General features: G+C 38.7%; 1 protein-coding gene across 1 annotated transcript in view; it reads left to right on the top strand.

The window, feature by feature from the left end:
* The window catches only part of ENPP1 (ectonucleotide pyrophosphatase/phosphodiesterase 1), a 59285-nt gene that overhangs the window by 9236 nt on the left and 23436 nt on the right, over positions 1 to 26613 (top strand). The window contains exons 2-11 of the mRNA XM_074580701.1: positions 7141 to 7213; positions 8893 to 9009; positions 11326 to 11451; positions 11632 to 11692; positions 16659 to 16756; positions 20958 to 21037; positions 22246 to 22365; positions 23452 to 23561; positions 24789 to 24854; positions 25159 to 25231. Of these exons, the coding sequence (XP_074436802.1) occupies positions 7141 to 7213; positions 8893 to 9009; positions 11326 to 11451; positions 11632 to 11692; positions 16659 to 16756; positions 20958 to 21037; positions 22246 to 22365; positions 23452 to 23561; positions 24789 to 24854; positions 25159 to 25231 (924 nt within the window). The remainder of the gene's footprint in view (positions 1 to 7140; positions 7214 to 8892; positions 9010 to 11325; positions 11452 to 11631; positions 11693 to 16658; positions 16757 to 20957; positions 21038 to 22245; positions 22366 to 23451; positions 23562 to 24788; positions 24855 to 25158; positions 25232 to 26613) is intronic.

The following is a 26613-nucleotide window of genomic DNA, read 5'->3' as shown; positions in this document are numbered from 1 at the left end:
TAACGGCATATAGGCAAATCAACCTATATAAATGCCTTCTAATATGTGGTAGTATTTGGGTACGAGTTTGTGTTACAGGTTTTTTTTGTGTGTGTTTGTTGTTCATAGAGTAACAAAAAGTATGATGTTGTTATAGCTACTTGCACAAAAGTCAATAGTCAAACCCAGCCATTTATCTTCCATTGTGCTGTTTATCTCTGGTATGATCAAGTGGGCCAGTTCTTGAGTCCTCTTCTGGCTGAAATACGTTTCCATGTTGTGAAGCATCAAAATCTGATAGTCTGCCTTTTGTTTTCTGAGAGGCTATATTCAAAGGGTGCAGAGGTAAATAATGGCCTCTCTGTCAGCCCTGGCCTTCGTTTTTGGAAAATGGCCAAAGGATTCAGGGCTAAAGTTGTGCCTGTGATCAATATCAATGTGCTTAATAAAGACCCATGGTGAATAGCTTTGAAACCTTATTTGTCCCATTTTTTCCTGTACCACTTTGCGGTTCTGCAATTTTTGACACTCCTTATATTCTTACAATGTTTTACAGGATTTCTTCACTTGCTCTTTAAGGTTGCTGTGTTTTCCTGCTCAGTCTAATGTTGCTGTCATGGTGGCAGTAACAACAACATCTGCCATGGAAAAATGGAGGTGAATATAGGTTTACTGGATATATTCGGTGGTATTATCAGTACCCAGTAGAAGCAGCCCCCTTTTTACCCTGTTCTCGTTACAACTCTCATGACAGTACTATAAGTTGGAGCAGCTTTAGCTTTATTCTTGAAAAGGGATTTTTGGAATAGGAAGAGCATGAAGATGGCTCAAGGTCGTATTTTCTTCTCCAGTTTTGCTTTTATTCATGTGTCAAGTGCAGCTTTTTTGGATAACAGTTTTGGGTTTACGTAATACTGGCAGTTTCTTCTCTTTCTATGTAACCATGCATCCATATATGGTTGCCACTAAAGCAGATGGCATGTGGTGGTCTTTGTTTGGTGTTCATAGTATGCTGTGCTGAACAAAAGAATTGTGTTTGGAAGTACAATATTTACTGTTTTCAGTCCTGTCTATCTTCAGGTTTTTACAAAAACCTATCTGCTCATTAAATAGCAGAGTCAGCTGCTATCTGTTTTGGGGGAATTTAACCAGAAGTTATTTCCTCTTCTCTTTGTCTAGCATATAGTTGCACTTTAGTTTCTCTCTAAATTCTCCCATGGTGTAAAATACATTGAAAACCAAAACAGTCAGTGGTAAAATGTGTGTGCTTTAATAATAGATCATGTGTTAATGTCTTCCAGGAGAATATGCACCTATACAGTTGGACAAGCAACAAATAAAAAAAATATTTTAGATCCTAACTGACAGATGTTAACTGTATTTTATCTTTTTGTCTCTTTCTTGTTAAAAACCAGATGCTTGAATAGTTTTGGAAGGTATTTAGAAAGCTATAATATGATAATGTCTTCTACTGGTAATTCCCTGCTGAATGAACAGTTATCACTCTTTGGTAAGCTCCATGAAGGCTTTTTGTAATATCTTGCTGTGGCTTGAGCTACCTTTAAAACATTCTTGTCCTTTGGATGACCTTAGGTTGCAAGAGTATGTAATAACAGTCTTGAGAACATTCAATAGAAACAGCAAGAATAGATCTTCTGTGTGCTGCTTTGAGAGGAAAACCAATAATCCCTATACATTTTTAGAATAAATCTTCTTTTTAGCTCTAAAAAGGCTTTGGATGTAAGCTCCAACTTTACCATCCACTGACTTCTGGATAATTCAGTCACCTTCAGCGTTTCAGGACAACCAGAACCTGAGAGCCTCAGTAGCTCTCCTCCTCCTCCTGGACTCTAGGTGTGGAATGTGGATCAACAGAAGCAAGTCTTTGAAGAACATAAAAATATTTACAAATGTGGAAAGAAGAGATGAGTGGTGCAAGAACGAGGTGGTGCGCTTTTTCAGTGCTGATAACTTTTTTTTTTTTGGTGATTTATTTAGCTGTGTAGCTGTGCTGCTGTGAGTGAAGTATCCACCTCTGTTCAGTTTAATAAACTTTATAAAGTATCCCCTGCTTTTGAAAAAAAACCTTAGCGGTTGAGGGGGGTTATCCCTGTTTAAAAATAACTTTACGTGCATGAGTAAGTGTTCCACTGCCCCTGACAAGCCTAGATAAGGTTTTTTTTCTATGTATGGTATGCTTTTTGCATTTTTAACAATGCCTTTTTAAAGACAGAGGATGACTCTGTTCTTGCTTGAAATTCATTATTTATTACTATGTTCTTTACACTTTTGCAGATGAAATTCTTTCTCAATGGTATTTCAGTGTTAAGGTCCAGGTCGTTAGTCATCTATTCTAGGCGCACAAAACAGTAAAAACATAGTATGCCCTTCAAGGATCCCAGTGGTTTTGGAAAATTCTGTGGGTTTTTGTAATATTGGCATTACAGACCCAGCCTAGACGTTATCCCTTCCTGGATAGGCATGACACAACGGTGAGAGTCAATTATAGAGATTAGAATGGAAAACCACTCCTTTGCATTGTTTCTTTGTTAATTGCATGGTTGTTAATGGATGTGCCTTAAACCTTGGAGTGACAAGTTTTGTTGGACATGGAACACCAGGAATGAAGAAAGGAAGATGGAAAGGAACTGAGTACATGGTAGGCAAAAAGTAAGGAAGATCAACACAGAAAGAAACTTAATTCAGAATGATTATTCCCTAAGAGAAATATAAATTCATTCTTTGACAAAGGAAATGCAGAATAGAAGATTAGAGGGGGGGTAGGGGAGATGGAAAAAGCCAGGGAAGAGTGAAGAGAAAGGGACAGTAGCATTGGCTGTGTAAAGGAAGAGAAAAATACGCTAGGAAAGGTGACAGTAGCTAAGACTGGTGAGAAATTTCTTTGTATGCCACTAATACCTGTACAGCTGACCAGTCTCTTTGTGATCTAGTGTCTGTAGCCTGCGTGCTTGCTGGTTCTGTGGCCCTTCCACCAGCTCCCTGAAATCACTGATGAGAAATTCTCTTCAGATGCAGTTCTAGAGATGAGTGACGGAAATGATTCTTCTCTCTAACTATATTATCGCATTTCCATCTGCCCAGCTCAAAATAAGAGGCTTTTGAAATGTTTCTGGGATTGCAGTTTTCCAGACACTCAACCACCTATTCCCAACCACTATGATGTTTACAAAGCAAAGCTTTTATTGCTTCCTCCCACGTAAAGGAAGTAGTGATGGGACAGAGATTCATCCCTAGATGACAATGTTTTTTGATTCCAAAACAAACTTTCTAAAAAAAATATATTTAAAACAAAAAAGGAACATTTTATTCACTGCAGTTTTTACTATGTAGGTTTAAAAACTTTTCCCAGGTATAATATTAAAATAAAATCTGACGCTTTGTCCTACCAATCTCTCAAGTTACAGACCATAAAAAGTTCATGTGCTACTTCTATGTATAACAAGGCCAGGTTCTTTAATTTTATATGCCATCCTACTAAGTGTTGGGTTCCCCTATTCTTTCTTAATTGCGCCTTTTTCTCAATTCTTGCTTTCTCTTTTGAGAGGAAGAATATGGGGCAGAGAGAGAACAGGTTGGATTTTCTCCTTTTGTGTAAAAGACAAACTAAACCTTGAAGGTGGGCGTTAAGTTGACAGTGTGGTAGTAGATAAGAGATTTGAGTGGTGTTTGCAGCAGGATGCTGCAGGGTTCTAATAAGTTCTTGACAGTAAACCTTAAACTACGTGTGCAGCTACTTGTCTTCATATAGATTAAAAAAATATATAATCTTTACACAGCAGGCTGCAGCATCCCAAACCTGAGCTACCTGTACGTAAAATAGTTCAGGTAATATTAATAACCTACCTGCTGCAGTGAGGTCCCATATAGCAAGAAGCAAAGTAAATTAGCCCACATCTGGGCTGCAACAGTGAGATGACTTTCTGTACCTGGGCAATCTTTAAAGCTAGCTTGAATATTCCTCATCATCTGCAGAGCTGATGATCTCGGAGCCTTTCCACCAACAATAGGTCAACTACTAGTGTAACACCTCTTGCCGTGTCTAGTCAGGACTACTGCTGCTGTTGGCCAGTACTAGCTGCTCCACTTTGTTCCAGCTGAACATTTGTGCTATTTGCATGGATAATATCCACATGACTGAAATCACTCAGGCTCAAGATAAAGCTTTGATTCAAAGCCCTAAACATTAAGCTGCAATTACATGGTATAGTCCACTAGATTAGACTTGGCTGTCCCAGAACACTGTCAAATGCTTTATCTCTAAGCTTACCGTTTTTGTGAAGCTTCTTTATTAAGCATTGAAGGGGAAAGAAAGGCGGGGGGGGGGGGGAAGGCAGAGAAGCTTTAGTATCTCGCAGTAAAACATTTTTAAGACTAAAATTTGAGCTAGTGGGAATAATGTTAAGAAAGCAAAGGCTTGAATGTAATGACTCAATAGAAGTTCCCAGATCTTCATTTGTTCTAGGTGGACATAGTGTGCCAGGTAAGGACCTGGACCATAGTTTCCCTTGTGTGTATATATATGAAATTTGAGAGCAGAACTGATTTGTAGTAGAGACACAGAGCATTTGTAGTATGCTGTGGTTTGTGACGCTATGAGGTTTCCAGAGTATTGCTTGCAGGAAAGGCAAGTTGCACTATTGCATCAAGTAGCATTACCATTTTGTAGTATTTCCTACTGAAAAGAACATTCATATGCCTCAGTGAACATAATCCCTTCGTGTTTTTTCTTGTTGGAATTAATTATGTTCATGGAAGTGTAAAACTGAAAATCTGGAATACAGTACAAAACTGATTTTTTTTTTTGTAACATTTGGGGCCAAAATCTCAGGAATTATTTGTGAGGATTTACCAATTTTAGTTGTGAAATATTATAATGCTACCACTTTGGAGTGTGTTTTATTTAAATTTTATTTTTACATTAATTTGGTGTTACGATTAAATTCCTGGTTTTTAAACACGCGTTACCTACACTGATGTGCCATAAGGGAATATTAATAGTCCATTTAGTGGCACTGCAATGTGTTTTCATTATAAGGATGACTCAGTTGGCATAAGTCCCATGGGTCATGTAGCTGTGTGAAGATATGGGAATAACGATCTTGCAGATAGAGTATGTGTGGGTTTTGTTAATTTTAAAGTGTGTTTGTGGTTACATGTCAGAGGATGTTCTACTCTTTTGTCTTAGTAGCAGGGCCTGGTGGGAGTAGAGGAACAAAGTATTGTCACCCTGAAATAAAATGTTCTCAAGTTGGCTTTTTAAAAACAAATGAATCAATTTGTAATTTCCAAATAATAATATAGAAGTTAAAAGGATAATAACAGGTTTTGCTCTCTCCACTAATTTTCCTGGGCTTTGACATTGTGCATCTGAAATGCTGTGCATGTGCCCTTATCTAGTTTGTATTTCATATGGAAGATTTCAAACGTCCAGAAAAATTATGTGGAAGGTAATACTGTTGATACCGCACATGTTGGTATGCGGCTTAAAAAAAAAAAAAGGCAAGTACAGAGCTCTGCAGTTGGTTTTCATTCTTGACAGTTGGGTTAATGGAGACTTGCAACTTTCTATCAGTTGTAGTGTATCTGGGTGCATTGATAATGCCAGATTCTTTTTCCTCATTCCTCTATATCTTCCTTCTTTCCCTATCAATTCAAAGATAGATTTGAACTCAAAGTACTTATTTTTCTGCTAGGCATTGCATTGAATATTCTAAGATTACAGACTTGCCTGGTTTGGAATTCTAGGCCAAAGTTTCATCAGGTCCAGTTTTAACTCCCTTTTTTATGATTGCTACATATGTAATGTTTTTTGGTATTGATGAATATGGTTTGTGATAACTTGCACTGCAAAAATCCAGATAATATCTGAATTTCAATGCTAGACATTCCAGAAATTGCTTTCTTACTGTCTTTACTAACTGCTTAGTGAAAAAAAAATTGTATAGTGAACTGTATATTTTAAAACAAAACAAACAGGTTTTATTTACTCAAGTGTTTGCAGTCTTTAAAAAAAGTAAGCTTGAGAAATAATTAGATGCATTTTAAAATGGGATTGACTTTTGCCACATCACAACACGATTCAGGCATCATAGTCAAAAGACTGACTCGGGAGCTTTTGCTGATGGTGGAAGAGGGAAACAGGGAGAGACTTCGTGTAGTCATATGTGTAACATTATTGAAGTATTGCTTGAAAGCAATGTTTCCTCAGAAAACAATGACCAGCAAGGTGACATGCATTCTTTCTTACCCATACATCTCCAAATGCTTCTGAATAAGAAAGTCTGTGTGATTACAGTGCCTTCTCTTTTAGGACTTCAGGCAAACTACCTTGTTATACTCTGCACTTGAATAGAATAGCCATCATAAGCTCATTGTTGGCATTCCTGGACTCTTTACTGTATATGCATTGATAATATAAACACTTTTCCTAAAGAGTTTATGGACCAAGTCCGATTACTCAATGAGGTTAAAGGGAATCTTTCCCTGTATTTGAGTTGGCATTAGATCTTGCCCTAAAATGCTGGACGAGGACAATATGGTGCTTGTTTGGTAACTTGAATGCATTTGGAATCCAAAATAAACATGGCCATAGCTTCTGGTCAGTGTAAGACACTGTGGTCAGTTTAATGTGACATCCCACAGTTGCTTACCATGGTATGGACCAACATCTAGTATGAACTGGGTGCTAGGAAGTGGGAAAAGATTTTCCTGCCTAAGAAAATTATAGGTATCACTTAAGGGCCATGCCGTCTGTTTTAATGGTGAAACTTCACTTTAGAACAACCTAGGAGGCAGAAAGAAGTGGAGCAAAGAAAGTTTTCTATAAAATCGTGTAACCATAAGCATCTTAATTTTTTGTTTGTGAGAAAGAAATATGTCACCATGACTACATTAAATAACTTGGTAAGAAATGAAATACATAGACTCAGTCTTGAGAATATTCATGTTCATGCACCAGTAACTAATTGCAAACAGCATAACTACTTGTGTGAGTGAAAACTGCTTGTGAAAGCAGTAAAATAAGCTACCTAATCAATTTATCAATTTCGTATGATTGTATAGTATTACAGAGAAAATGAGAGCTTTCAGAACCATTCAGCGGTCATTTAAGATAACTTTCTTTTCCTTCCTGCCCCACAGGTACTCTGTGTCTGCATGTTAACAACAATCCTAGGATGTATATTTGGCCTGAAGCCTAGCTGTTCAAAAGATGGTAACTAATATGCCTTTTATTTAATAATGTTTCTAAGAAATTCTCTTCCTTTTTTTTTTTTGGTGTAAATTAATGTTGATATTATCAGCATGCCACCCTTTCTTGCTGCAGGAAGTGGATTGGATGCATTGCTTGAAGCAGTTTCAGTTAGAGGGGAATGAAAATACCAGGAAGTAAATCTCAGGTGTACTCAGTACTTGTGTGTACTCACTTGAGAGGTAAACTGATCCTGGCACTCCGTGTCTGGTCTGGCAGCTTCCGTGTATCCCAACCATCACTGTGGTGATGTCACATGGCTGGCTTGACTCAGTTCACTATAAAAAAAAAAAAAAAACCCAACAATTTCTATTTCATGCTGTCCTGGAACATTTGTTTTTCATCTTTTCCAGTCAATTATGGGGGGAGAAAAAAAAGTTATTTTCTTACTGGTTAGAATTGTAGTCTGAAAATATTCCTTGTGGAATTCCTCTGGCTGTTTTCTGTCCTGAAAAATATGTGGTTTTTTGAGTCGTGAAGTTTCTTCAGGTAGAATGTTATGAAAGATATTTTAAGAAATCAAACTTCACTTTGGGAACAACTATCTAGAATAATTTCAGAGTTGACCTGTTTAACAAACAGTCCTACAATGTTTTTAACTAAAATTCAGACTGTTAATTTCCCACTAGAATCTGTCTAGGTTTTTTTCTCATTTTATTACAGCTTTGCAGTATTGGCTCATTATTATCTCATTTTCCTAATATCACACACCTCAAGATTCTTGAGGAGCCAAACACTGAAGAATTTACCTCACTCTCTTCTGGTGATTGCACAGGATGAAACAGACTAACCAACTACTTAAGTGTTGTTAACGCTTCGCATCACTGGTTTCTGTTTTTTTCCCAGGCAACACCAGTCTAGTGGAAGAATGCTATGCCTTTTTTTTGGTTGTGGGTTTTTTGTGGGTTTTTATGTTAAAACTGAACAAAAATTAGTGCAGTGAGCAGTAAACTCAAGTTTGTATCTCCTGCGTCTGGTTTGGTACAGCCCTTCCTGTGTCTTGAGACAGTACATTAACCATGGTACAGCAGGATGTGGAACTGGGGCTTCTTCAGGTCCTCTGACTTGTATGAAGACAGTCTTTCAAACAGGGCAGGAGCATGGGAGAGTTGCAAGCATAGGCGAAGCAGCCTAAATTCTAGTTAATGTTTAATTGTTTATAGAGAGTGTGACATTGTCAGATGTGAAAATGCAGATCAGCGTTCTCTGCAAAAGCATTTCACTGTTTAGGGCACCCTTATTGAAAACCTACGTTCAGATTTCCTCCAACGGAGATCTTCCGTATTCTGAATGACTGCACTTATATCCTCTGGAGATACAGGAAGGCAGGGACAATCGCAACTAGAATTATAGTCTTTTGTTTCACTTATTTCTGCCAATAATGAAACACCATGTTCCTGCTAAAACAGAACAGGACCCTTTTTTCAATATGATGAAAAAAATATTTTTATTTAATGAGAGAAAATAAACTTTTAGTTGGATCAAGACTTTCATTTTCCCTTGGCTGTTGCTGTTTTTGCAGGCATCCTGTAAGTTGTGGAATGACCAGCTGTATCATTCCACATGCTGACCTTATTAATTTCTTTTGCATGTTGATTGGTTTGGGCTCAGTCACTAATATCTAACACTATCCAATATTACAGTGAAAACCTGCAAAGGTCGTTGCTTTGAAAGGACCTTTGGAAGCTGCCGTTGTGATAGAGATTGTGTCAAGCTTGGGAACTGCTGCTTAGATTACCAGGAAACCTGTATACAACCAGGTAAGGATGGAAAAAAGCTGTGGGGGCAAACTCTCTCCTGTTGTGTGAAGTGGGACAGCTCGGCGAATGAGTACTCCTGTGGCCAGGTGGCCGTAACCCCTGACTTCTTCCAGATGGGCTGTGAGTTCAGAGGGGGGCTGCTGAACAGCAGGGTGGTTCTCATGCCAGTGGTCTCCCCCCTCTTTGTGGTCCTTCCATTGCAGCCATGGGTGGAGTTGCAATGGTGGTGATGGCCGTACTGGGGACTCCAGCAGAAGCATCAGGGCTCTGGTGCAGCTGTTGTTGTACACAAACAAAGCTTGTGTTTCACCCAGCTGGACTATGTAGGAGCTGACACAACCAGTAGGCTGGCTTTCCTGCAGCTCCTGTGGGGAGAAAGGCTGCAAGGGACCGTGCTGCTGCCCTCCCCCTCAGAAAGAGGAGGAACAACGGCATTTCGAGGTCTCAGCCAGCCTTCTGTTCTCTGTCCGGGGGTGAGAGAATAGTGACCTGCATTGTCCCTCGTGTCAGGGGCAGCTATGTTCTCAAGCATGCCAAGAATAGGAGTGCATTCTGCTTATTGTATCTTTCTGTCATCGCCTGCATGAAAAAGGGGAAGGACAGAGCAGCTCTGTGAAAGCTGCCGTCTCTCCTTACCCAGCTACTCAGGACTTCTGCCTTGTTATCCTCAGCTTGACTGTGAAGCAAGGGTCATGTGCTGGCCTTTGGGACAAGGCAGGGTGACAAAACAGATTGCACTGGTGGAGAATGATTGCGAAATGAGGAGCAATTTTCATGATTTGCCAGAAAGCAAAGGTCAGATAGGCAAAGGTGTGAAAAGTACCATGGAGAAATTTTACAGGGAAAGATGTTAGTGCTGGTAATAACACTAAAGACAGAACTTGACTGTTTTCTCTAACTTAGTTTTGCCTTAATGCTTCATATGCAGCATTCTTTTCAATTAACTATTTTTATTCCCACTCCTCTTTGTGTGTATTTGTAAAATTTATCAACATAGTATAGCCCTGAAATTAAATATTCCAATGTTGACTTTTAAAACCAAACGATTAAACTGAGCTCAGAGCCCTGCTGCAACTGACTGTTACTGAAAGGTCCTCTAAATTGCACAAAGGCTTTTGCTTATAGAATAGTTGCATGGGATTTATGCTCCACTTTGTTTCATTACACCACGCTCCCTCAGTTTAAAGAATTCCTTAAAAACAGACTGGAGAGTCTGTTTCAGCACTAAGAATGGGAATTCATTGCTTGGTCTTGTTTTTTGAAATTAATTAGTCTTAACATCGGTGGGGAATCAAATTCTAATTTTCAAATAGTATCATGTAACTGGAGCCATAATAGATTCCTCTGTCTCTCACAGCAGTGAGTAGATCTACTAAGTTCAGTATTCCTGAAAGTGAGATTAACCTCCTGAGAATGCTTTCAGGGATTTCTAATTGCAAGTCATGTATGAAGATCACTGCTTGTCCTCTACTCAAACATTTAGATTTTGCTTTCGTGTCTCTTAAGACCTTCACTTAAGTGTTCACTCAGTTGGTAAATTCATTCATGTTTATCCTCATTGACTGCAAAGGATCTACTTGTGTTTACCACTGATAACAAAATGATCATCTTCAAATGGTACAATGTATTGGAATATTCTGTTCAGAAAAATCAATATGATTCGGGGCGGGGGGGGGAATCTCTACCAAAACCAGCAATGAAGCTGAATTCAGTAGGTATTCCTCTTCCTGCGAGCTTATGTATGCAGTCTTAAAGAGTGGCAGAGTGATGCCTGTGCCTAAGAGGTGCTGAAAGAAGCTGGAGTGCTTGACAGCAACTGGTAAAATCCATTGCGACTTCAGTGCAAGTCAGGATAAGTTGCTGCTGCTCAGTGTTTTCTAGGCATTCCAAATTCGACTTAAGTTTGGTTTGTTTCTGGGGGAGTTGTTTGGGAGCTCCTTTATAGTATGCATTTACCAGATTAAACTCACATAAACTACCATATTTAAGGAGGCCTGTAAAAAAGGTTCTTTCTGATCTGTGCTATTTATAACCATATGCTGCAGAATTGTGTTTGGATGGCTATGCACTTAGATTATTTAGCCATGGGTGTTTCTATTTTCCAAAGTGCCAAAGCTTGCAATATTATGCATGTATGAGATATCAGCGTGTACACATTTGAGACACAACTTGACACTCAGTTTATTAAAGTTGCACTTACACTGGGATGTCCCTGCTCATTGCAGGGGGGGTTGGACTAGATGACTGTTAAAGGCCCCTTCCAACCCAAACTATTCTATGATTAATCATTGTCCTTCTTTCTCATCTGTTTTTTAGCCCACATATGGACCTGCAATAAATTCAGGTGTGGAGAGAAAAGGCGACCAGAATATCATTGTTCCTGTTCAGATGATTGTGTGGAAAACAAAGATTGCTGTGTCAATTATCATGCTGTTTGTAAAGGTAAATATCCTCAACAAGTTCCTACAGTCTCTCATATATGTACATATATTTGTATGAAAGGAGAAAGGACATAATATAACTTTAAAAGCATCTAGTAAAATGAAAAAAAAAAAACAACCCTTGCATTTATCGATCAGAATGTTCTGTCTTAAAAAATAAATTGCACTCATTTGTTTTAAGGAGAGGCAAGCTGGGTTGAAGAAGAGTGTGAGGACATTACTGAACCTCAGTGTCCGAAAGGGTGAGGATATTGCATATTTGCATAGCTCTGCTCTTTGCTTACGTTTCATTATTGAGATTATTTTCCCTACCGCGCCTTCCTGGGACCTGCTTGCCTTTCTTATCCACAGTAAGAGCAGCTGCCAGACAGAGGAGGACACCTCTTCAGCTGGCATTTGGTAGTGCTTACTAACAGATCAGGTTGCTCTGTCCCAGCAGCACTGCTGTACCCCACCACTTGCTTGACTTGCAAGACATGCCTATTCCCAAACCCCGCTGTCTCCCACAGACGTGTGTGCTCTGGGCAGCTCTGCCTTGTGCCCACCTCATTATTGTCACATGTGCTCCAATGCTCGCTGTATCAAATATTTTGGGACCCATCCAGCAATCTCAGGCTCCTAAAACTGCCTCCATGCCTGGTCATTTCTAAAGACCTTTCCACTTCCTTGCCTGTTCCTGCCCTAGAGCTGCAAAATGTGGGCAGATCACTGTCCCAGTCTCACCAGCAATGGGACAGCATTATTTGCAAGCTGTCTGAACTACTTTCTTTAAAAGGTGTAAAAGGCCATGGGATCCTTGTATTCTCTGGCTCAGCTCCACACTGGGTCCGCTCCTGCAAGTTATGTATGCACTGTGTGAGGAATGACTCATGTAATTCATGGCATCAGCACTCAGGCTCAAATAGTCCAGCAAAGCTCCCAGCCAGGAAAAAAGCCTGCATTTCTTGTACTGCTTTTGCTGTGGGATCTTCAAATCAACTTTAAAGCTAAGGTTGAATGCAAACTGTGATTGCATGTATAAGTTATTTGTAGAAGTGACTTAAAGATTCTTGACTGAAAAGTATTCCACTGGAAAAGAGTTTGTAGATATGTTGTGGGGATGAGTTGAATTCAATTATGTCCTTGTTTGAAAAGTGTCAGTGAAATCAAAGCTATTTTCATTTTGATGATTTTGAAATTATAGTGTGCTGGGGATATTTCTAGTAAAGTAAAAACATTTCATTTTGTTCTTATGTCATTACTTTTTTTTTTGACTTAAGATATTTAAATCATGCTATATTTATTCATTGGAGTTATAATACTGTCAAATGAAATACGTTTCCTTTTGGAATATTTTTATACCAAACGAGCACTTTTCATTCAGATTCAGAGCAGTAACAAATGCTGACCCTTCAGAACCTTCATCGAGACAGAAACTGAAGCTTCTGGCCAGCTTGGAGTCCAAGTCCCCAGTGAGCCCCCACATAGGAGGGTGGCAGCCAGGCGGTTCTGGAAGTTTTTGTCATTAACTCCTGTTCTGAGGTCAGGAACCATTCAGGACCATGTGCTGGGAACTGACTCTAGGATGCTGGTTTCCCTAATGCAAGATTAGGGAGCGTTACCCACAAGGGGTGGATAAACAAGCAAGAGCTTTGTGCAGATCCACCGTCAAAGTTAATGGCATAAATACCATAGAGCAACTCCTGTCGGTTAACTTGTTTTTAGGGTTTTTTGTTTGTTATTTCTGTTCAGCGTATGAAAGGGATACGTGGTTACTCTACTAAAATTGTTTTAATCCTGGCAAAACCAGAAATGTTGCAATAAAACCCAGCCCAGGAAAGGGTGATGTGTGGTCAAAGTTGAATCAAACAGTGTTGACTGTAGGCTCATCTCGGACTATTAGCACACAAGCCTCTCCCAAAACAAACAACTCTAAACAATCCGCTTCTTTCTATGGGATAGGCAGGAGTGCAGGTGACTTTAGCTCAGTGCTCATTTTGAGGCCTTGGGATATCAATTCTGATTCTGTGCATATTAAAACAGCATGTTTTGTGGGTTCAAATGGCTGGTTTTATTCTGGTTTGGTTTTAGTCAGGTTTATTCTTGTGGTGCAGAATAGACAAAAGACCATGCAGTGTTCAATGAGGTGCTTAATCTAAGAAATCCCACTGATATCAATGAGACTGAACAAATGCTTAAAATTAACTACACACCTAAGTCTTTCCAAGACTGTGTTCTTTGTTATTTAATAGGGTTATAAAGTTAAGGGGCTATAAGATTTCAGGAGCGATCTAGTTCTTTCCCCTGTTCTAGGAGTGAAATAATACTCTGAGAATTCAAACCCACTGAAGCTAACCTACTCATAACCTAGTGCTTAGCTAGATGGTCTTTCTGATGTCTTGGTATCTTTTGTTGTACTTTAAGCCTATTACTATTTGTTCTGTCTTCATTGAGGTGGAAGAGCAGCTGATTGCTTTCCTCTTTGTAGATCTCTCCTGTCTATTTGAGGACTGCTATTATGCTTACTGTTGAGGTTTTACGCACGTTTATCAGAAAAGAAAGCTTTAACTTCTATGCTTGGTGGCTGTATATAGGCAGTAGTGTCTGTACGTGGGGGGACAGAAAGTTTTCTGTGCAGTATGTTTAGATTTTTCAAGGGGACTTTCTTGTCTTTTTTCCTTTTGTTTCTTCTTTTATTTTTTCTTTAATTGTGGTCTAACTTGCCTGTGGTGAGGCAGGTCAGCTTGGCAGTGTGGTCCTCAGTGCTGGACTCTAGACCATCCAGACTGGTGAACCTGCTAGACCACAGCAAGCCTGTGTTGTCTGCGCTATGTTTCCATAGAAGCCAGTTTATAGGAGGAGGTAATTACCACTGCATTTCCTTCAGTTTGGAGTCAGGATGTGACTGTGGCATATGTATTTATCCAAGAGCTGTGAAACACCCTTGTCATATTGTTTGGCCACAGCCAACGCGAATCACTGGCAGGGCCAAAACTTGAGCATCCTAGGCTTGCTTGCTCATTGGTAGCACATTATTGAAGTAGCAAGTGTAACCTCGGCTACCCACAGGAAGAAGTTATGGAAATTGCTGATATATCTCAGAACTGAGCTCAGGTCAGTTTGTCTGGGGATTTCACTGGAGCTGTTCCAAAGAGAGTGCAGTTTAACATGGTCTGTCTTGCTTTGCTTCCCTGAGGCCAGGGCATATCGCTAACTATATGAGTTTCAGCATGTGTCGAGTATACGAGAAGCGAAATGGTCAGTCTCCCTAGTTGTGGCAATGGTCTATTTTGCCAAGTTTAATTTTACATGTGTGAGGGGGTCAGTAGCTGGATTTGCAGACAACCAAAACATGTACTTAACAGTTGGTTTACTTCTAAATGCCAAACCAGAAACAGTTGCGTAAAGTCCCTTTCTAAGGAGTTTTTTTAGATTTGGGTTATTTTTTTTTAAAGTTATTCTTGTTGGTAAGTAATATTGAACAGTCTTTGCCTCAAAGTGTATATTTTGTTCCAGGAAACTTTGCAGTGAAGGTTTTTAGACCTCTGTATTGGGGGAGGTGGGGGTGGGGATAAGGTATTTGCAAAAGTTGTAGAGATCAGAATATGTGGTGCAAAAAACCACTTGTACTATAGGCAAAGGCAGTACATGAAGTTTCCCTACTCCGTTTTGCCAAAGGACTTTAGTCATCACCTGAAGATCATTCATTTCCCATTTCCAACTAGCTGACTTCGCTAAGATTTTCAAAAGATGGTATTAAATACATCATATAAATAAAAAACAGGCTATAAAGACACATCTTACAAATACATCTTAATGGCTTATTCTGTCTGGGATGTAGGATAGGCTATGTAATGGTTCTGACTAATGAAATCCTTTTGGCTGAACTGTTGTCCAAATTGTTGATTAAAGTTTTCTTAGGATAGACATGTTTTGGTTGCCTGACTAATCTTCGGTTTAATATAGTCACATTTGTTTGACTGAAATAAGGCTTATAAATGTTTCACTTGTAAATGACTGTTTGGATTTTTTTTGTGGTGTACCTCACTAAAGAAATTGTCAACACTTTGCAAATAATATTTGTCTTCTACCCTCACTGTTTTATTTTGGGAAACTGAAGTGCAACAAAGTTTTTTTTTTTAAAAAAATCCATTTTACGATTTGTAAACATAAAAAGGAAAATTGATCTTGCAATTGACATGTAAAATATATTCAGTTCTTTTATGTGAATCTGTTTTCAGTGGTTGTTGCTGCATTGCAGTGACTTTTTTGTAGTCTCACATGTCCTCATTTCTATAGGTCAAACATAAGATAATTTTTCTTCAAGGTTACTGATCAGTATTCTCATCTGTGATGCAATGTTTTAAGTATTTACAGTTGGAGAGAAATTGTTTGAACAGGGCTGAAGCTGGGAACAAGTCAAGACTGGAAAACATAAGTCCTGTGGAGACTGGAAGGGGAGAATTTATTTTTGCTAGTTCCAATGAAATCAGTTCCTGAACTTATCTGTCAAGCTTCAGGCAGAAATGCTGTTACAGCGTTCCAGTTACAGGGCCACATTTTTCAGTTTGGAGACTGACACTACTTCTGGTACAGGAACCAAGTTCTCCTTAGTTAAATAATCTTTGCAAGATGGAAGGAAAAATGTGTGTTATGGTTGCTGATTTAACATATCCTGTAGATTAGACTTTCTTACAGTTTTGTGTATAGTATATGTAAAAAGATAAATTCCTTTTTTTTTTTTTTCAGCTAGATTACGAGTTGTTCAGGAGCAAAATTAATAAAGGAAAGCCATGGCTTCACCCTGCCTTTTCTCTTTCCCTGCTTTTGCCTCAGGGTTGGAGGGGCTGAATGCTGCTCCAGTGGGACTGATTTCAAGATAAGGAGTCCCAAACACACCAGACAGATTACATGAGCATCTTGGCTTGTTCTTTATTTCATGGGTGTTTGAAATCAGGCCTTGTTGTGGTTTCCCTGTGCATGCCCTACTGCAATCCTCAGCCTCTTTGGCCTGCTAAGCCAGCCTGGGAGCAGAGGGACGGGACGGCTGCTCTGCTCACCACCCCACCAGTCTGCGAGCCTTCCTGCTTAGGGACACTTACTTCCCTGGCCTGGTTTATGGTCCCATCATGAACATCCCCACCATTTGTGGGAAACTTGCCTGAAATAAATGATAGGAAATTATTTCTTAGTGTCTGTCTTTTAATGCTTCGATTTCTGTTTGTTCAGATTTACCAAATCTCCAGTGTTACTATTTTCATTGGACGGCTTCAGAGCAGAATATTTGCAGACTTGGGGTGAACTTCTGCCTGTTATTAGCAAATTACGTGAGTAGTTTCTTTCTCTAAGTAATATCATGATGTCTTACTTGAAAAATCCATAGATGCAGCTATGCTTACTCCTTAAAATCCTCACTCTTCTTTGGTGGAAGTTTTAAGTTGTTGCCCAAAGCAACTGTGCATAGACAGCCTGAGGGGTGGGAGGGTGGAAGGGCAAAGAGAGGGAGGGTGTGAGGAAAGACCCCTTTGGATTTTTAGTGAAAACTCAAACTATTAAGTAGCCCTTCCTATATTTAGGAGGTGGATGTTTTTTGCGGTGAGCTTTCTTTATTTCTTCAAAATAGAAGTAGACCTGCTTTTTACTCTACATTGCATATGGTCTCATATTTAGGTGGAATGGCTTTGGAAAATGGAATACAAGGTAGAAAGCATTTGATTATATTTTAAAAATAAGAAGATAGAGAAGGAAGAGATTAGGAACAGATGATAGAGAAGGATTGGTAGAAATGTGCTGAATCTGAGAAAACTTTCATTTCACAAACATTTTCAGAAGAAAGGAGACCCTCATAAGTACGTATTTCTTTCCCTAGCTTTTGTAGTGTCTGTCTTAATTTTGTAGTGTCTAAGTAACTCTAGTTGCTTTTCCTGTCTCTATTTTGGCTGTGGTCTGTAAAGAACTGATGGCATTTCATGTCTGAAAAATATGCCAATCTTCTTGTCATTCATAAATTACTACCTGGGGTAACTGGTTTCAGTTGACTAAAAATAAATCAGTAAAAATACTTGCTTTTTTGTGCAGTGGTTGTTACAACTTGATCTGTTCCAGAGGATAACAATTCACAGATGTATTTGAGGTTTTAGGTTTATTTTTTCATTTTGTTCAATGTTAGAATAAAACAAGGCATTTGAAACAATTTCATTAGATGAAGTTATAAAAAATCAACTGAAGAAACTTCTTGAGCATTGTAAGGAGAGGCTGGCTATTATAAATGGTTATAACTCTGCTGACATAAAAGATATCAGTGCCACAAACCATCTGTAGGACTTCCAGGCTACGACATCCAACTTCCACGTGTAAAGTTTCTTCATTCTTTGGTCTGGATAGGCTACAGTGCAACTTCTTTTGTTTACTTATATAATAAACTTGTATTTCTCTTTCCACTGAACCCATGATAAATTCTGACCGCTAAGGAATACAAGTATCTTAATATCTTCATCAAAGTCACTTCACTTCTCCAGAACCATGGAGTTCTTGATGCTCTAAACTTAGATTTTTAAAGGATTCTAAAACCAGAAAGTCTAATTATACATGTTTTAGACACAATAAAATAAGGAACAGTCTAGGGGTAAAATATTATTTCTGCATTATGTCTACAGTTCTACATTACTCTGGAGAATTTTTTTTTGTAATCTGATAGAAAACTTTTGCAATACAACATAGAATCATCTAGACTGGAAGGGACCTTTAAGATCATCAAGTCCAACCATTAACCTAGTACTGCTAAAACCATCACTAAACCATGTCGCTAAGCACCATGTCTACCTGTCTTTTAAATACCTCCAGGGATGACGATTCCACCACTTCCCTGGGCAGCCTGTTCCAATGTTTGATAGCACTTTTTCCCTAATATCCTTCCTGAACCTCCCCTGGTGGAACTTGAGGCCATTTCCTCCTGTCCTATCACTTCTTACTTAAGAGAAGAGACTGACGCCCACCTCGCTACACCCTCCTTTCGGGTAGTTGTAGAGAGCAATAAGGTCTCCCCTCAGCCTCCTTTTCTCCAGGCTAAACAACCCCAGCTCCCTGAGCCGATTCTCATAAAACTTGTGCTCTAGACCCCTCAACAGCTTTGTTGCCCTCAATTACATCTAAGAATGGTGAGAATCATCCATAATGTGTTTCCTCTCTGAAGCACTCCCATTACCAGTCTGGGTCCTGCACTAGACAAGACCCTGCAGTGAAAAAACACGCAGGTAGCATTGTGGGTGCACCAGCATCTACTCAGTTAACAGGAGAGCAGCAAGAGAAACCCTCTAGCATGTATTTAAGGATCTTCAGCTTTCTTGTTACAAAACCTTGCTTTCTAGGCTTTTTCTCCTCTCATAGTACAATGGTGGGTGAAAAGCCTCAGGTAAGGCAAATTTTCTTCAGTAAGAGAAAAATTGTCTCATGCATGAAAATTGATGTCACGGGGGTGTATATCGCATGACACTCTGAGAGCCTGTTTCTTCAAATTTCTGCTTGCTTTCATGTCCCACGTGTCTAGGCACTGAAAATGGTGCCAGGAGTCATACTGTAAAGATAAACACTTCCATGAGTGTGTCAATACTGCTACAGTATTTTACTGTGCGGGAAAGGGTGATGAAATATGTTCCTCTGTAGTAGACAAGTAACAGTAGTGGATAAGTTACTTGATGATGGCTGAAAAATTGTATTGAATCCTTTTGAAGTTCATAGTTATCCATTTACAGGACTAGTAAGTGTTCAAAAAGGGACGCAGTTTATGAATGACAGCATTTACAAAGCAGTGAACAGTTATTAGCATTAAGTAACTTATCAGACTTCCCAGTTCTTCATTAAATCAAAACCGTGCTAAATCCCTGGATTTTCCTCTTTAAAACACTTGATGGCAAGTACAGCATTCTATTAGATAAAAAATATTCCCATTATCTAGTCCTGTTAATTCAGCTATGCCTACAATGAAATTCTGATATGTCCTTGGAGAAATCTGTTAGGCTAGATGCCTGTAAGCCAACATCATAATTTCACTTTTAGCAAGTTTTGTTCTCTGCTACCTGCTGAAAGGTGGGCAATTCATCATGGAGCTGAGGGTTTTCAATGAACCCCAGGCATTGCCGTAAGGTGTGTGTATGGGGTTCAGAGAAGGCATTTTCACATACTTCTATGCTGTGATATACATAATTTTTAAACAAATCCTCCTTTTGTCTTTAATTGTCTTTAACTAAGGCAACAAGCCAAAAAGAAAAAAGATAACTCTCATGGAAAGTCCCAGGAAAATCCCCTAGGATTATGGACAAAACAAAAACTTTTGAGTGTATTTTTCACTTACTTTAAAAACAAAACAAAAAAACCTCAACCTCCTCACCCCCCCCCCCAAAAAAAAATAAGATTTCAGAAAATATCCTCAACAATAGATTTGTAAAGGGTTGAAATGCATCAGGTGTGTTCCAGTAGCAAAAAGGGTACAAGTGATGATTTGTTACTACAGAACACAAATGTGGGAGAGAATGTCTATGTAACTTGAGAGGATTTATTTTTCCAGCTTGGCTTCTTTTTATCTCTGTTAGCTCAAATTGATTATTTCAACTGTGATCTAATCCAAAGCCTCAATCTAACGAGTTCAAAGTGCCTTGATGCAACACCTTTTATGTTATCAAACCTTTCATTTCTATTTTGTTTATATCCTATATAACGATCTAATGGTGGCCTTTCTATAGGGTCATTGCTTTTGCTTTTTGCTCTTTAGCATCAGTTGAAGTGGTTTTGGTTATCACATGGTATTCTTTAAGTTGTTAATAAAGTCTTTTTTCTTTTTTCCCCCCTCTTTCTGAAAATCAGGGCCCATACATTTGCCTGTGGAAATTTAGGCACCTAACATAAGTAAGGCTTGCTTAAGTTCTTTGGCCTGGCTAATGCTTCTTCATACTAGGAAATAGTGTGCACTAATCTCCTTAAAATCCTATGATTTTTATATCAAGATGAAGAAAAGTTTGCGATTCATCCTAGAATAAGAGCTTATTTTTAGTAACAAAACCCAAAACAACCACAAACAAAAAGGAGGCTGCAAAATAAATAGTGATTTGACAGGTGACTGTGAGAGCCAGGGCACTACTGTGCCAGCAGCCGCTTCATCTCTGGGAGCACCCAGGGGCAAAGCATCTGGTCTCAAGCTGCAGACTTCACTTACGGCACACCAAGGCAACTTTGGAGGGTGTGATTTCTTTGATTACTCATTCTTATCTACTGTAGGTTTTGCTTCTGTTACCATTGAAGTCAGTCATTGGGAATATACAAAACTTGTACTAATAGCCATTTAGTCAGCTTGTAAATGAATGTGGGAAGAAAAATGAGGTATTAACTCTAGAATTTTGAAGACTGAAAACTTTCTGGAAATATCTTTAGTCTTTCTCTTTTTTTTTTTTTCTAATAGTTATATGTCTTCATGAGAGAAACCTGCAAGGGTTTCTATTTCTGTAATTTTGCTGATTTCTCTCTTCTTCCCTCTAGAGAAATGTGGAACATACACTTCCAGTATGAGACCAGTGTATCCTTCAAAAACCTTTCCCAATCATTACTCCATTGTCACAGTAAGAATTCCTGTATATTGTATGTTTCCTTTACTGAAGAGACTGTTCATTACGAAGTTTCCTCCAAGGGAACAGTATATTTCTTTGAGGGATTATTAAAATAATAGGATTTCCCTTTAGAATATGAAAATGTATATATAATACTCTTTATCTAATTTAGATTAACAGTCACTATATAACACTGCAGCTAAGCAGTCAGATCAAGTCTGATTAAGTAATCCAATCCTTCTAAGACTAGCTGCAAGAATTCCCTTAAAGGTGGAAGGTCACATCACTTTACAACTTCTCATTTGTGTAAATATTTCACTAAATTGCAACTTGCTCGCTCTCTCTTGGAGAGAGAATACCTCCTGCGAATAGAAGGAAAAAGAATAATTTTTTCAAAATGCAGGGTGGAATCCAGCAGATCCTTTTTAGTTTCATCATGTCAGAACTAAAATTTAATCAAATACTTGAGGATTTGCACCTTATTTCTTATCTTCCCAGTTTGTCAGGCCTGTGTTTTGCTAAGTGAGGAATGGTATGTTTAATTTGTGTAATCTTCTCAAATATCCATCACCGAATACGCAACTAAGGGGCATTAATCATGCCCTGCCACCATGTGACAATGTCCCTAAATACAGTATAGAGCTTTGCCTCAGCTCCCTATTCCTGTGAAAAGTAGCGGGCCCTTATGTTTATCGGGGTCCTAAAGGTGGTGGTGTTATATCCTGTTACGTAAAAAGGAACTGTCTGCTTGAAGGCAGAGCACGAAGTCTGTTAAAACTACTTAGCAGCTGGTGCCTCTGAGCACTTCTTTCACTGGTTAGGTAATGGTTATCCCTGCTAGAGCTTTCGCCTACTGATAGGCAATTCTCCTTTGAAATCCCTGGTTTTGGGATGTGATAGAGGTCCACCATAGGTAATTGCTTGCTCATTGGTACTAAAGATACAACACGTGTGAACTGAGATGGTGTCTTCTGGTTTGATCCCAGAGCAAGTTGCTTGCCTATATTTTTCAATCTCATTAAGAAGCAATTAAGAATTGGAAGGTAGAGCTTGGTAGTAATGGTAGGTGATGCTGTTAGATTTGTGTCTTGAGGTATTGGTGAAGTAAAAGTCTCATATAGATTATGCACTGGACGTATTTGTTTAACAGACACCTGTTTGTGTAGCTGTAAGGCTCTTTTTCTCTGTAGGATTGCAACAAGCTATACTCTCAATTACAGGGGCTGTATCCTGAATCTCATGGTATAATTGATAACAAGATGTATGACCCCAAAAGAAATGCATCCTTCACCCTTAAAAGCAAAGAGAAGTTTAATCCACAGTGGTACCAAGGACAGCCTGTAAGTATTAATACACTGCTGAGAATGTACATCAGCCTGTTGTTGTGTTACTTAATATCACTTGGATGCATAGTGATGTTGAAAGAGTACAGAGGGTACTTCTGAGTCAGCCAAGAAGCATTACTCAGCGTGATTAGGAACTGCCATACGAGACCTGCAAAATGACAAATGAAACAAAGTTTAACAGATGTTGCTGAACTTACATGGAACTTTCTCTAAGGAGAAAACTATCTTAAAATAGCTAATAAAGATACCAGATTTTCTTTTGTTTTTAATATGAAGTAGGCTTGCAGTTAAGTTCTCTGAGGAAATCAACAGACCAGATAGTCTTAGTGATAAGCAGTATTAAAGGTTTACACTCTGCCCAGTGTAAACCTTTACTAAGCTTAAAGATGTGATTTTTAAAAGAAAATATCTCAGTTCAATCATACAGCTATGGCATATCTGCTGAGACTGCCATCAAAATGAAGTGGCATGGGAAAATTTGGGTGTGCTAGCCTGAAGAATAGAAGAATAGCAAGGGAACAGATGCAACTATGTATTAATGTGGGGATGACCAATATTTTCTTTTTTGGAAAGAAAGTGTAGCCTTTACGGGCCACTGAGGAGAAAGTGGTGTACAGAAGAAAGCAAAGAGGAAAACAGAAATCTTCAAATTATGAGATCAGCAGTAAAATCAGAAGAGTTAACCAAACTCTTGCTCCCATATTTCAGAGTATGTGGGGCATAGGTCCTCGGAACGTTCCCACCCCTCCTCTCTTCACCATTCTTGAGGCATTTCCCCTACGTGTTGTTTGGTTCTGCCCCTGAGTCACTGCTCCATACATGGGAGCTAACGGTTCCTACTCCTGTCCTGGCTCCTCCTGGTGTAGCAGCAGAAGGGATGCGAGCATTTGCTGCAAGGAATGAGGCTGCAAGATGTATCTGGGCCACAGACATGCAAGATGGAGTGTTTGGAGTGCTCCGCTTATGTTATTTTGATCTTGCTGAAAGGTGCAGAGCTGGTGGGGGGTGGTAGTGGATCTGGCAGTTACTCAGCTAATTCAGTGAGCTGCCCTAATGATGTTGATTGTTCTTCTCCTGCAGATTTGGCTAACGGCGATGTACCAAGGTCTAAAAGCGGGTACGTTCTTTTGGCCTGGGTCAGACGTAGCAGTTAATGGAACCTTTCCAAACCTGTATGAAAATTACAATGGGTATGTAAACTCCTGTGTCGTGGATGAATGTATTACTTTAACTCTTGCAATAGGACAGATACCAGAGAAAGCATATGTTTTTTTCCTGCTTTTCTAAATCGTTGCACACAACATGAAAAAAAGACTCTATTAACTTTGTTTCAGTATAATGTAGATTCCTTGTCTAATCATTTTGTCATTCCTCAGCAAATGTTTTACAGGAAAGTTGTGGAAAAAAACAGCTTTAAGAGCGGCCAGCTTTGAAGCTTTAGTGCTTTTCTGTTTCTATTTATAAAAATCTTTTGTGTTTGTGTGTTTAGAGTCACTATATCCAAACCTCTCATACAGTGAATGGATCAGGTCTTGATGTGATATTGTCCATGAAAACTAAAGTTTTACTGTTGACTGTGGTAAATGGTTCCAATGTTAAATTACTTTCATTGCAAATTTTGAATACGTTTCACATAAGGTAGTCATATTTTCGTCAGTGATTGCTCCTCACTACAACTAAACATTTTGTGTCTAATGAAAATTCTACATAAATCTGTTTATCATCCGTTACTTAGTAATTTCAAATCTTGCTCAAGAAATCGCGCTTTTCATTTCTATCTTCCTAGGATTGTTTTTTTGTACCACACCCTTCATATAGCATGGCATTCTGGTTCATCATTTACTACATACATTTTCTTTCTCCAGGAACTTTTACATTGTTACTTGAACTTGCGTTAAGTAGCCGAATTACTAACTTTGTGGGTGCCTCATGCTGTTACAGGTCAACGTGCTTATTGTTGGTCTACTTAAGTATTTGATGTAGAGCATCTACTTTGTGACATAGTATGAGAACTTGTATTCAAACTGTTTAAACATTTAAACAAAAAAAAATAATCCCCAAATGAAACCTTTTTTGAAAGATAATACAGGCATGAAAACTTGCATGTGATTTTGCACCTTGAAGCCAGTTATTTTCTTTGTATAATAAATACAGGCAATACTGGGATCTTTATTCTAATTGCATTGCAGTCAATGGGGACAATATTCAAGGGCGCTTTACGTCAGGTCATTAACTCCTGTAGAGTCACAGGCAATTAGCATAGATAAACTTGCGTCCTGCTAAATCACCATTAATGGCAACGGGTTGAATTCAATTTTCTCTGCTAAAAGTACATTGATATTTGTGATGTGGGACCAAAATTTTTTTTTAGCTCTTGGAAATACGTGGTTGGCTGATCTTGTATTGTTCTGATACAGCTCAATCCCCTTTGAAGAAAGAGTGGTAACTGTTCTGCGCTGGCTGCAGTTACCTGAAGATGAAAGGTAGGTACACAGTTGCAAGCGTAAGTTCCTATTCAAGTGGTATTGCAATGAATTACTTTGTAAATATGATTCCTATTTTAAGCAATATCTTATGCATTATTCTAACAATGTTAAAATATTAGTTAATGCAAAACTGTTTCTATAACTGAAGCCTTTTTTTATTATGTTACATTTCTCTGTTTTCCTTTAACGTGTCCTTCCTCTGATAATTTGATATCCAATATTTGATATCCATTGTTGAAATATCTTCGAACTGTCTCAACGTGTATGTAAAATATTACATTTCTGGTACTGTTTGATATAGACCACACTTTTACACTCTGTATTTAGAAGAACCAGATTCCTCAGGCCATCGGTTTGGACCAGTAAGCAGCGGAGTAAGTAGTCTTGTAGCTTCTTAATTTTTTCTTTTTTTTTTTCCAATTTGAAGCTTTGCTCTGACACTAGAATAAACTTCCATAATTCATGTTAGATTAACCAAGACCATGTTCAGTATGCTTATTAGGAAAAAAAATTGTGAATAGACAGCGCATCCGTAATTAACATTGATAGAAAGCTTGTAATAAACAGCCTATTTAGTAAGTCTAATTTTTATTTTCTGTATTGTAATAACTTAAATTGCCAAAGCATGTTTGGGTATGTCTTGTATGTTCTTTTATCTACCCCTACTAATTCTTTATGTTGATTTTAGGGGGGGAGGGGGGGGGACAGAAAGCTTGTATACTTTCAATTTAACAAGAAGAGAGATTTTTATAGCAATGGTCCAAGTTTTGGTGGTTAAGTATTCATGTTATGATTGTAATTCATTCCCCCCAGCTTCTGTGCAAAGGTTGGATAAGTATTGCTCTTATCTCTCCCTGCAATTAGATTTTATGCCTTCTCAGAAAGAGGGTGTTAAAAGGGACATTCACCCCATCAGTCGGTGGTGTACCTATTGTATAAATTAAGAAGTCTTTGGGGGTGCTACTGTTTTCAAAAGTGCTAAATAGCTTTACATTTTAACAAACCAAAGTGAAAAATGCAAAGGAAAAAGCCCTTGGAAATTCAGGAATATTGTAAAATTCTCCTGTCTTGAGTGGTCAGGAAGTTTGGGCATTTTAACTAGGTATGTCCTAGGTGACATAATTAGGTATGTCAGTGGTGACAACAGTAAAAAGCTCCTACCAATTTCTCTTGAGGTGTGAACAGTTACTGTTCCTGTAAGGAACTATAAGATGAATGTAAGTGCCCAGTGAAGTAGCAGACAACTAACTAGAACTGTAGTATAGGGAATGTGTTTAAATTGGTTATCCTTTTCCTTGGTTAATAAGTGGATCTAAAGTCCTGTATGTCAGGAATGCTCTGGAGAGAAAGACCCTGAGGCGCTGTGCACATAGTCTCCCCAGGAGCATCTCGTCTTTGTTCACACAAAGCAAGATAGCTCATACAAATAGCTCAATGAGGTAACAGAATGACTTAATTTAAAAATACTTTTTTGTTTTGTTTACTTAGCAAGTATTTAAAAGTAGCCCCAGTGGCTGTATCTACCCAAGTGAGCTTGAATGCCAGACTCCTGATCACAAATCGTGCTAGATGGGTAGCTTGTTCCTTGTCTTTTTCAGTCCCTTTAAACAGTTTGCTCTGAGACTTAGAATAATCCAGTCATGATTTTAAGGGCAATTTGCTTCGGGATCTCTCTCATGGGGATTTTGAGGAGGAGTACTACCAGTTTGGCTTCCTCTATTCTCTTCAGCCCTCTGTTATTTCCCCATCAGCATCT

Source organism: Larus michahellis, chromosome 3, assembly GCF_964199755.1.
Source record: "Larus michahellis chromosome 3, bLarMic1.1, whole genome shotgun sequence".
Taxonomy (NCBI): Eukaryota; Metazoa; Chordata; class Aves; order Charadriiformes; family Laridae; genus Larus; species Larus michahellis.
The sequence above is the reverse complement of the archived record's forward strand: the minus strand, read 5'-3'. Positions and strand labels throughout refer to the sequence as shown.